The sequence below is a fragment of the Channa argus genome, chromosome 3, assembly GCF_033026475.1.
Source record: "Channa argus isolate prfri chromosome 3, Channa argus male v1.0, whole genome shotgun sequence".
In the NCBI taxonomy this organism is placed as follows: Eukaryota; Metazoa; Chordata; class Actinopteri; order Anabantiformes; family Channidae; genus Channa; species Channa argus.
This window is the reverse complement of record NC_090199.1, coordinates 7662557-7675359: the sequence shown is the minus strand read 5'-3', so window position 1 is coordinate 7675359 and position 12803 is coordinate 7662557. Positions and strand designations below refer to the sequence as shown.

General features: G+C 39.3%; 1 protein-coding gene across 1 annotated transcript in view; it reads right to left on the bottom strand.

Moving 5' to 3' along the window:
• The window catches only part of LOC137124320 (collagen alpha-1(XI) chain-like), a 33188-nt gene extending 20385 nt beyond the window's left edge, over nucleotides 1-12803 (bottom strand). The window contains exons 1-5 of the mRNA XM_067499178.1: nucleotides 12268-12803; nucleotides 1990-2157; nucleotides 1809-1900; nucleotides 1161-1282; nucleotides 551-713 (exon numbers count right to left, since the gene is read on the bottom strand). Of these exons, the coding sequence (XP_067355279.1) occupies nucleotides 551-713; nucleotides 1161-1282; nucleotides 1809-1900; nucleotides 1990-2157; nucleotides 12268-12346 (624 nt within the window). The 5' untranslated portion in view covers nucleotides 12347-12803. The remainder of the gene's footprint in view (nucleotides 1-550; nucleotides 714-1160; nucleotides 1283-1808; nucleotides 1901-1989; nucleotides 2158-12267) is intronic.

Sequence of the window (12803 nt, the reverse complement as noted above, 5' to 3'; positions counted from 1 at the left end):
AGGATAGACTGGTGACCTGTCCAGGGTCTACCCCACCTTTTGCTCAATGACGGCTGGGATAGACTCCAACCCCCACGCAACCCTAAACAGGATAAGCAGCCACAAATAATGGATGTATAAATATATTAGGTATGTATTTGCCAAAAAAGGAGTTAAAGTTTCTTTTTGGAAACACAGGAAAATATCCCACAGCTTGGATGCACACTTCAGGTTGTCCACCTTCAGAGCATCAAGGAAAAGTGCAGTATATACCAACAGCCACTGGAGGGCAGTGAATGGAGACAAGGCTTCATGTTCCATTTTCATTATTTGATGGGAAAATCAAACAAGAAGCAACAAGCAGAGACATTTCCTTAGCATACACAAGGAATTTGTGCGTTCTCATTCTTTGTATTTTTGCCAAGTTTTATTGTTATTTTTACCAAAGCCAAATGAGTTTACTGTAATGAAGTAAATGGTTTGGATGTTATGATCCACCTACTGCACCTTTTGCCTTTAACCCACTCGACTCAACTACATAACATTATCATTCACACAGTGGTGTCCTTACCTCAAACACATCTTCATCCAGCAGGCGAGTTCCAAACACAGTAACTCCGTCAGTGCTGATGTGGGGGTCATGACCTCTGAGCAGGTCCAGGGTGACCACCCTGACACAGTCCAGATAGAAAGTCACGGACTGGCCCTCCACACTATAGGCTACTCTATGCCACCTGTCAGAAAGCCGAGAAAAAGAAAGTCACTTTTTTTTTTTGTTAACGGTTGTGAATTTTTGAAATGGTGTGTTGTGTTTAGAACCATACAGCAGGACTTATAAAGTATAGTTTATGTTGATTTGAATGTTGCATGACTGAGGTGGCACCTTTAGTAGAGCATGTAGTATGATGCTAATTTTTTATTCATATTAATATTATTTTCTCTCCCACTCTCTCTGCTTTGAATGCTTATAAATAAATATAATTTTAATTTAACTTTCGTTATATTGTATCATTAGGGCAACTGCAACATATCTGTCAAGAAAAACAGCCTTTTAAATAACCCTAGCACTTTTACAGCAATATTTATTAATGCACTCTGTCCCTGTTTAATAAAATAACAAATCTATGCATGTGAAACCCAAAAGTTTGTGTATGGGTGCCTGTGTGAGTGTAGTTACCCACTTGCCATCAGCCAGATTGATCTTTCTAAAGGTGGGGTAGAGTTCAGGAGGTGGCTGACCCTCCTGGTCCTCATATAGGAAAACAGGAGAACGGCCGACCTCTACACCCAGCTGCTGTGTACCCTGAAGAAAAGAGGTAAAAAACAAGGACAAAAATAGATATGATGGAACACAATGATAATTTAAAACCATTTCCAGCTTGGTTACCCATGATCTCTATATTTATTTCACTTAGATTAGCCAAGAGTATGATGGTTATTGTAAAGAGAACAGCACATTAACATAGTAATTGAATGACGCTTCGGCAAAATGATCATTAAAAGTTTATTTTGGGAAGCAGATTTGGAAAAATTCTTATCATCAGGACACGTGATGATGCTGATCCCAGTGGGGGTGCTTATTGCAGAGAACATGGTTGTGGGGATTCAATGTTTGGTCAGGTCAGTGTACTGGGCAAGCATGGTGGATAATTTGGCGGAAATATCTAATTATAACACGTATGTGCAATATGTATCGGTGCTCAATGACACTAAAAATTGTTCTTTAAAAAGGAAGATGTTCCCTTTTTTATATACAAAGTTAAAATAATAATTCAGCACAATACTTAGGCTAAGCATCCTAAGGTTTTAGTGTATGTTGCACACCGTACCTGTGAGTCATATAGGGAGAGGAGAAAGGCTTGGGAACCTTTCACAGCTTTAACTGTTGTCATCACTGAGAAATTCACGGGGAAAGGTGATTCTAGAGGGAATGCACACAGACGGACATAAGGACATTTATAATCACTTTTAAATCAAATCAGTCCACACAAAGTCTTTATCAAGACTTACCGGGGAAAAGCTGCTTGGTGGGTGCACTCAGTTGAATCTTCTTGTTGATTTTAAAGGAGAGGTCTGTAGCCTCTTTGCCCTCCCTGCTGGTACACAGACCTGCCTCTAATGAAACACCCTCCATGTCTTCCGACAGCTCCAGGACCTTCAGGACATCAATAGGGTTGGCTGCCAATAGACGAGAAAGAGTATGACTGCGAGAACGGGTGAGGATGAATTTGATGACGATTTCATTTGAGGCTGCTGATCAATGTATTCACATATCCTGCATAATTAGAAAGTAGATATTCAAATAAACATTAGTAGAGGTTTTTGTTCATCACAATACATTTCACCTCGTGTAATCTAGGGTTTCGATACTGGAAAGATGTATCGGGGGAACCAAAGTATAAATAAGATACAGTAGAAAGACCAGGCTAGGATCAGAGGTACTGCAACTTTTTACATATCACATCTAGTTTGAACGTAGGCATAAGGTGCTTGCGTGAAGAAAGTTTACTTAATTCCTGTCAGATGTCATTATTCTGTTATTATTGCATAGCATATTTCGCATTGCTTGATTGTTTCCATAAAATGGTCTGGAGTTAATAAGTCTAAATCTGAATCAGACCTGCAGTAGCTAATACATAAGATCATAAATAACAGACAACTTGAGAGAAATGTTGTAAGAGAAATGTTTATGCCGCCACACCAGTGACAGCAGAGGGCAGAAGTTATGTTTAGAAGTTGTTCATCTATTTGTCCGTCTGTCCAATTCTCATGAATTTGATATTTCAGGAATGCCTTGAAGAATTTCCTTCAAATTGGGCACAAGCGTTCACTTGAACTCAACAATTACCTAATGGGATTTTCCTGGCCAAAGGCTGAAGGTCATGGTTAATGTGACCTCCTGCGTGTCTTGTCAGAGCAACACCTGGGGGGGAATAACTTGGGACTAAAAAAATGTATCAATAACAACATGAGTGTGGACAGACAAGGCGAGAACTCTATCTATGGACTTAACACTGATAATTACACAAACTGACAACCTCCCATAAATACACAACTCTTTGTTTTTCTGTGATGTTACCTCTCAGACATGTGGTTGATGTTGACTCTATAATTAGGCTACCTCGTAAACAAATTAATGAAATGCTTTCTCAATCAGTCAGAACATACTCTCTCTCATTCACACACAAGTATGTGTGTTTGTCAAACACACATACTTGTTGCAGAAGCTTGATGTAATCACATGATTACACTTCTTGGCACTGACACATCCAACATTTTGCCTGATACAAGAATATTAAATACCAGAGGGCAATAAAAGGATACATTATTTCTGAGCTACACACAGAGAAATACAAAAAGCAAAAGAGAGATTTGTAATGCTCAAATATGCAACCACAGTTGTACTTCAGGCTCAAATGCTTGACATATGCAATACACACTTTCTACTGAGACTGAGAGGGGAAAAACGAAAAAACGAGACAAATGTGCAACATATTGAAAAGAAGAAAAAAGGAGAAGGGGGGGGGGGGGGGGGGAGTGGCAAAATAGAAGAAAAAGTAGATACTAGAGGAGAGATGGGCATGCCTCTACTGGTGTAGCTCCTTTTCACACGTATTTCTGAGGCTTAGATAATTCCTCCATCTGCCTCGCACCTTCAGAACACACACAAGTACACACATACACATGCATGCATAAAAGAGGTTGGCATGCTCTCCAAATCTGAGCGCCAGATGTATTTATTGCCTTATCTTCGGTTTGTCCATCTGTCTGCATGTTTTTATGTCTGCAAACCTGCCTGCTGGAAGTCTGTCAGCTTGTAATTCTGTCCTCTGGGTTCTTGGCATCTTATTATTATTTGCTGACAAAGCTAACAATGTGCTATTTAAACTTCCAGTGATGTGAAGGTCTACTCATGCTGCAAAAATGCAAGCAGTGCAGTCTTTTTTTTAGAGTATCCGCGCACGTTTTGTAATCATATTTAATAATTCCAAGAGCATTTTTAGGAGCTCATCAAAGACCACGTAATGCCTTTTCTACATTGAACAAATGGACTGTAGGACTGAGCAAGATCTTTCATTTATCGCAATATTAATGTAGATATTTTTCCAATATAGTATTTGTGTAACAAATTTTCTAATTAATTTTACTGAACAATCATTTTTAATCTTTATCTATTCAGAACAGTTTCAAGGAGTCACTGGGGCTGAATATTAATGTTTATATTTTTTATTTATTTTTTTTATATATATATTTTTTTTTTCACACATTACTGAATTTGCTAAGGTAGTCTGCATCTTACTCACAAGATAACTTTTTTTTTTTTTTTTTTTGGTCCTTTCGGCTTATCCCGTGAGTATTGGTGCAGTTTTCTACACAGTGTGAGTATTTTGTTTTTGTTGTTTTGAAATAAAAAAAAAAAGAGGAAGTCGCGCTAGCTTGCAGCTATCATGTAATATTTAATTATTTATTAATACGTTTTTTTAGAATACTAAAGTTCAAATGATTTAAATTTGTAATTTATGCAATAAAATTAAAGGCAATAAAAATAAAAGCATGACTGCTATATATTTTCCCTCTGTTACTTGTTATACAGTAGGAGCAACAAACGAGGGCTGGAAATTTAAAGAGGAGTCTCTCACCCTCTTCTTACGCAGTAGTTACACTGCAAGTATTCTCACCTATCATGTACTTATTTAAAGTACCCCTTTACTACAAAATACTTCCAATGTATTTTTTTTCTTATTCTCATCTTGTTACCTTGTTATTTCCAAAACTTAAATTTAGTCATTTAGCAAAGTTTGCTCATTGTTATCAAAAAACAACAAATATGTATACATAGGCACTGTGGAGGTAAACCGTTGTTGCTAATAAGTACACAGTGAGTTCCCTGTATTTACCCTGTAAGTAGCAGGCTATAATTATCAAGCAATTATCAATTATCATTATAATAATCAAGCGTTAACAAAAAAATGACATAAATTAAATAAGCACAACAGCAGCAACTAAAAATTAAATCTGACGGCCAACAACAAGATTAGAGTTGTGCAGAGAAAAGATGAGGGGGGATTTGGATTTTCCATGACGGAAGTATGGAGCGGCTATGTATGGAGCGGCTAGCTGATAAACTCTTACTCAAATTAATGAACTACAGGATTAATGTCCTTGTCACTGCAACACATTCAAAACAAAAATAGGGAATTTGTTAAACCAGCTTGATGAAAGCATAGACTCATAAATTGTGTGAGACAATAAGATACTATAATATCCTGTGTGCTGGACTGATAATATGCAAGTTATATGGTAAATGTTCTGCACTTATATAGCACTTATTCTACCTATTGGCACTCAAACCACTTTACACTGCTTCTCATTCACCCATTCACACTCACAATCACACACGGGGGAGCTGCTATGCAGCTGGTCCTCACGGGGAGCAAGTAAGTTGGGGTTCAGTGTTGCTCACGGGCACTTCGACATGTGACCATAGGAGCCGGGATCGAACCAACAACTTTGAAATTGGTGGACGACTACTATACCTACCACAGTTGCATGAACAAAACATTTCACAATTCCTCTTTAATTTTTTTATACATATGGCAAATTGCATGTGCTTTCTTGCCGAGACTCAAGATAATTATCAATAATTAGCAAAATGCAGTACATCTGCTTTACTCTGCTTCCAACATCTTTGCTAAATTAATATTATCCGCCATAATCCGCAATTATGGTTAAGTCATCACTCCAAATTGCCCATAGGTGTGAATATGAGTGTAAATTGCTGTCTGTCTTAATATGACAAGCCTGAGATAGAATGTGATTTGCTCATGTACACCCCAGGTGGCCCTTACAATGATAAGAGATTCTGATAATGCGTGGATCGGGAAGGGGCGGGGGTGCAAACCTCCGACCCTATGGTTGGTAGGGGGCCACTCTACCAACTGAGACACTGCCGCCCCAGTAAATGTATCTTGAACATCCAATACACTTTTCTAAGCTATGACCCCTGTAGGGACTCTGTGGGGCTACATTACAATACTTTGTATAAGGTCTTAAATTTTGAGGTAAAATGTTAACATGACTAGCTACAAACGCTTTTCTTTTCCAGAGTACCTGTGGTGTTCACGTATGTTTAAACATGGCAAACAGTGGGATACTGCTTCTGACAGTCTTCTGCAGCGTGTACAAGAGGGGTTTCAGCCACACATACCAAGAAATGAACAGCAGTACTGACATTTGAATGCAGCACAGGACAAGATGAGACATGGAAACTCTTTGCTTAGTCTATGTGAACCTAAACACATCAGGTAATGTTCCCCTAAACTGTTGATGCATAAGTATGAACAAGCATAACATGATGTGATCCACATGATGTGTCCAATTGCACACACACATGCACACACACATAAAAACACACACGGAAGTACAGTTCATACAGTATTCTGCGCTGCACGTACAAATAGCAGTGCTCTGGTCTCCATCAGTTGTTGGTATCCTGAGGCTCTGAATTGTGGTGTGAGGGGCACCATGATCAACATGCACACACTTGCAGAGTATGTCAGATGTAAGCCTCAACTTATTAAAGCAGAACAACTATAGTTCTATAGTTCTATTCCACAAGAACACAAGAACACCTAGACACCAGATATTGTGTGCCATGCAGATAACTGTGGTTCATTAATTGGAGCTGTACCATTTCTAACTTTTGATCTTGGCATGGATGTAGCAGCATTACTCAAATAAAATCTATCTTACCCATGGCTCTGCTGGGTGGTGTAGGAGTCCTGCACTATCCTTATTACCTTCTGTTTTATCTCAGGTTAGGAAATCCTACGTATGTTACAAGGACAATATGTAACAAGTTACAAAGTATCATTGATGAGATGAGAAGTAGCATTGTTTGCTAGGAAACTTACTTTAAGTACAAAATCAGGAAAAAAACAATAATGGGGACTTAATTTCTGAATTAGATCTGTTTATGTGTCTGTAGAGAAAGCTACAAAGATGTTCTTTGGGGGAAATTACCAACAAGTCTAACTAGGAGATAAAAGAGAGGTAGTGGGCCAAGATAGAAGACAAAGCCTTCCAACACATCCACCATAAGCCTCTCAGTGAATACTGTACATTCTGCCAGTTCACATTTCGTTGGTTGTGTAAAAGCAATAAAAAGCAGCCATAGATTGTTTAAACAAGCTATATGGAGGAACAGCGTCAGTAAGAACGTTGACTTTTCATCTGTAATGTCTTTTTCCCAAACTCTAGGTCCTAACTCCAGTATTAGATGTTTGCTCTCCTGATACTGATTTAGTTACATAATCCCAGATTCCAGATCATATACCAGTGCACACTCTCTAAATCTGTGCATCACGCTGTTCTTCTATGAAGAGAAAAAAAAATGGCTGACAAAAAAGTGAAGCAAATGGCACTGTATGTATAGTGACTGGAGGCAGATCCATCTCTGGTTTCGGTTCCACACTGAATACAGGACACAGATAAGTGGAGCACTGAAGCAGACTCAAAACAACATAGACACACACACATGCACAGGCACCATTTTGGAAAGACTATGGATTTTCTGGAGTCCAGATGTGTGTCTGTGTCTGTATGCGTTTTTGTGTGTGTGACTGAAGACTGTGTTTTGGTACGTGTGCTTGTGATTATTCCGTCATCTTAGTAATGGTGAAGGAAGAAGAAGAAGAAAAAAAACAAAACAAAAAAACCCAGCACGCCTTTTGCAGAAACAATAACTTATGTTTTGTCGAGCCTCCTGCACTGCTGCACCAAGCACACACAAAACAGGCACCACAGTGGGATTCACATCTCCCACAGAGTATTTGCCCCGGGAGCCTTTCATTACAGCCATTTACCTCTTTTAAGTTTTCCCGTGCTCGTATTAACTTTCTGCTGCTTGTCTCTAGCATCCCTCTCAAACATCTAACATCTCCATAAAGACAGGGGAATGATAAAAACAGGAAAAAGGAAAAGCAGAATGAAGTAAAACCAAAGTAAAGAGGAAAGAATAGGATGGAAGGTCCAAATGTTTTACTTTTCTCAGCCAGTTCGCCTGGTTTAAATCAAAGAAACACACTGGGCAGTCTCCTGCAGTTTGATACACACACAGAGACACACTAGCCTGAGCATACAGTACACACACACACACACACACACACACGTGCATTTACTTAAATTAATTTTTAATATTGGGATTGGGAATAAGAAGTCTGCAGACAGACATGTGCTCCTTATCTCCTTCGAGGAATCTGTGGCACAGCTCACCGACTCATTCGTAATCTTGTCTGCACTTGATCTAACGAAACAACGGAGGATTTCACATAGATTCAATTCAACAAGATACTCTTGATCTCAAACACAGATCAAAGACTGCATCAATATTTGTCAGTCACGGGGATCCAGCTCTTTTCAGACAGCTACACGTTGCTTAATGTGGCACTGTGCTATATTATTTTAGGATGTTGCATCTTACAGGGGCTTTGATTTTAGAGAACAAAGAGTGAGGCTCTTTTCACACATAACAAAGATTTATGGCATACTGACCTGTGCTGGACAGCAAAATATGCATAAAATTTAAACTACACAAATTATGATTTGCATTTTAAATAGTTTCTGGGCATTTTTGTGTTTTGTGTGACATGTTAGATCTCGACTAGATCTTTTGCAGCAAATTATGCCACTGAGCATCACTAGTGTGAAACTGTTTCTGGACATCAAGCCAAAGAAACAGAACCAATTACACTTTCATTCATATGACTCGATGTTTGAGCTAAATGCAATACTCTGCGAAAAACTTGATAGCTATTGTTCTACTACAAAATGTTTTGCTGCCACTGCATTACAAGTTGAAAAAAGGACCAAAGTTTGGACCATGAGTTAAATGTTAAAACAATAACAATTTTTAACAGAATTTTCAGAAACTTGTAGAAATGTGTACTGTACTGTACTGAATACAGGAAGCTACAACCCCTTGATCGCTCGTGGATCTTATCCTCAGTCGACCAAACGTTTCAGTAATCTCTAACTCACAAATACAAAGGGAATGTTATTTTTACCACATTCATATAGACTGAGACCACCGTTTTAGCCTCCAGAAAATTGCCATTGAATTTTTTCTTCAGACTTTGAAGAACGTAATTTCCTCCCACATTATGTTAATGTTCATATTGAACTGCTCCACGACTTCCTACATGAATCAGATGAGGTGCAACAGTGGTTTATCGTTAGTAAGAGCTTAAAGAATAAATTCACACTTCTGCTAAACAACAACAGCCAATGGCCATATGAATATTAAAAATGTTTTCTTGCTATAATAATTCCTCCTGCTAATACAACAGAGATCCCTTCTTAGCATGACTTTGAGGCTCATGCAGTCCATTCAACAGATGATGCGGACTTTGCCATCCCCATTTACTAATGTGTTGAAAATATCATGTTTCTCTGGCCTTATCCCTCTCCATGGTGTCAAAGCAGGTGTTTCCCATCACTGGTGAAATGCAAAACACCTGCTGTGACATCGTGGATTAGGATGTGGCCAGAACAGTACAGTTGAGTGCAGAACCTTGCATCCTCTTTACAAAGGCAAAAAGAATAAAACTAATAAATTTCTTCAAAATACTGTAATATTTGTGTTTAAACCAATTTTTTCCTCTTTTTTAAAAAAAAATAATTAACTACAACTTTCTTAATTTATCCAAATTATTACTGCAACTGACAAAGGTTTTACTTTAGTGTTTTTAAAATATTACGCTAGGATTGAAATGAAATGCGTAGCTGTTGTTCTTGTTGCTGATGATGCCAGAGCGTGAAATAAAAACCACTAACTGGAAATAGGAAGCAGGTTCTACTTAATACCATGTGTCTACCTGGCTGGGAGCCTGGCCAGATCAAGGCCCACATTCCTAAACCATGTCTGATGTTCTCGCCAAACAGAACATTAATTACTTATTACTTATTATTCTACTATCAAAACTTCACACAGTATCCTACATTAAGACATTGATTGTGTTTATCACCACTGGAGACAGGCCTTCTTCTTTCTCTATTTTGTTTGGGAAGCAATGTTTTTAGAGCGTCTCAGGAAAGTTTTAAAGAAACACTGAATACTCTGAATACTTCAAAAGCCATAAATAGCTCAGGTCAGTTTATAGGTATTAAACTCACATGACTAACAGAAACACCTAAGGGCAGACCACGATTGGCTTGACCTTAACTTGACCACATTACTCACGTCTACGATCATAATTTACACCCAACCTGCTGACAGCCAGGTGTGTGACTGCATTTGACAGTAAGCAAAAAAACAAGAGTGACATGTAACTGAAGACAGATTTATAGCAGGTGTTATGAAAGGGTTTGTCCTGGAGCGGAAGAGGAAAGTGGAAGAACACAACACTCTTTGTAGATGCATGAAAGTGCATGTGTATGTGTGTTATTTAACTATTTGTACATGTGTTTCTCTTTACAACGAAGGCTACAAATAATTTCCTCTTTACAAAAATGTGCTCTCTGACCACCGGGTTTTACACACTACAGGGTGCACACCCTGACCTAGTTTGACCCCAGATGACCCTAAAGCTCCAAAGGTCACATTATTCACTAGAGTAATGAACTTAACAGACATTGGTTTGACCCAGAATGTTTATGTTATTAGTAGATAGTAAGAAACTGATAACATTTCTCTATAACATATATAAACTATAATTGATAGCTGGCGGACATATTTTTCTTTTCCCTTAGAACAAAGGCACACGGTTAATTGCTTAAACCTTACTGGAACATAAAAGAAATACTTTTTAGCTTTCTCAGTTTATTCTCAGACAGAACAGGTGGAGGCAACATGGTGGACTCTCTGCCAAAACACCTGCTCATTGAGTCTTTTAATATAGATGCTGAAGTTGTCCTGAGCAAAGCTGGTGGTTTGAATATAAAACAGTCAATAAATGAGTAGCAGATCAGATCTAATAAAGTTAAGATGAGTGTGTGGTCCAGCCATGAATTGTTTTTAATTCACTGATTTTTTGTTTGTTTGGGTTTTTATGGGTGCTATTTTATGGTTGTTCTAAACAATCAGTGAGCATTGAATCAATTTTTTATTTATTTTTTGGTCCTTTCGGCTTATCCCATAAGTTCCGGGTCACCACAGTGGATCATTGTCCACATGTTGATTTGGCACAGTTTTTATGCTGGATGCCCTTCCTGATGCAACCCTCCCCAATTTCTACCGGGCTTGGACCGGCACTGCACAGCTGGGGAGGGGAGTGGGGCGTTAGGGGTTCAGTGTCTTGCCCAGAGACACTTCGACATATAGCTGGGGCCGGGGATCAAACCACTGACCCTGTGGTCTTTGGACCACTGCCTTTACCAACTGAGCTACAGCTGCCACAAAAATCTAAAAAAAAAAAAAAAAAATCAGCAGTTTGAGTTTACCCATACTGACAAAACCTCTGATACTGACCAACACATGCTCATTCTGGGAGTATTAGAAGCACATTTTCTATAGGGTCAAATTTGAGCCACATTGGATCTAAAAATATGCATATCATACCTGTGTTCAACATGAATTATGGCTCGGAGCACTCTTAGTCAGCGTTATACAGATGCCTACCTTGACTGCCTCCATGATCTTAGCGTCACTGCCACTGCTGCAACTGCTTATACTGACTGCTCCAGGGCCTGCTGTATGTAACCAAGCGTACCCAGTGCAGTTCAGAACAGCTTATTTTCATTTGCCCCAATATGTTCCCCATTACCCAGCTGTACAGGTTAAATATCCTGTTGTATGAGCACACTGATGCTGCAGGTATGGCAGAACAAGTCTAGACATATAGGCCTGTGGCTCTCAACTGCTTAGCAAATGTGCAGTGGGCTAAAGAAGCCCAGAACGAGGCCAATCAGTTCAATGTGCTTTAGGGCAACATAACCTGCTATGACAAAAAAAAAAAACTGAAAGCAAAGCTTATTTTTCTGAAATTAGAGAATTATTTGGAGAAAGCATCTTGTGTGTGGGGTGGTGGGTATAACAAAACAACTAAACACACAAATAATTGTTGATGGAATTGAATAAAAAGTATGTTAAAAGATGTTTAGGTTGACATTTAAACTTGAATTGCAATAACTCTACAGGGCCTGGAGCACCGGTGGTGACAAATTATGTGACCCCAGATACATGAGGAAGAAGGACAAAAATTCAACTTAGACTGTTTTTTTACAGCGCCTATCGAGAAACTGAATCCAGATAATAAAGTATGTCCAAAAAGAGAAACGTTATACGCCTACCTGCCGTTGAGGTGTAAACCACCGCGACAAGCAGCGACAGCAGCCATGTCTGGCGCACTGGGCTCCATCTATCCATCATGTTGCATCTGAAGCTATCGATACGGTGACCAGTAATTCCCTCGTGGCTCCTGCACTCAGCGGGACACCTGCCGTCAGACGAACGTCGGCTCTGCGGGCAAGAAGTCCAGGATCTATCTCGCGCCCGTGCGTCTTTACGCGCACACCAACAGCTTAAGCTTAAGAGCGCGCAGGCATAGGGTCACTTTCATTGATGGTTTATGATACTCAGCAGTAAACGTCCTCCAGGTGTTACTGTTTTTCTTCTGGATGGACGGATGAAAACGGGAGACCATCGGGAAAAAAAGATCTATCCGGATGGTCTGTCCTCCCTTACCCACACAGAACTTTGCTCACTTTCTCCTCCTCCCCTCTCCTCCTCTCCTCTAATGGAGAGAACCCTCCCTCCCCAGAGACTCCTGAGGATTTGGGGGGCTGTCCAGAAACCGAACTATTGCGCGTGTTGCGCATCATCATAG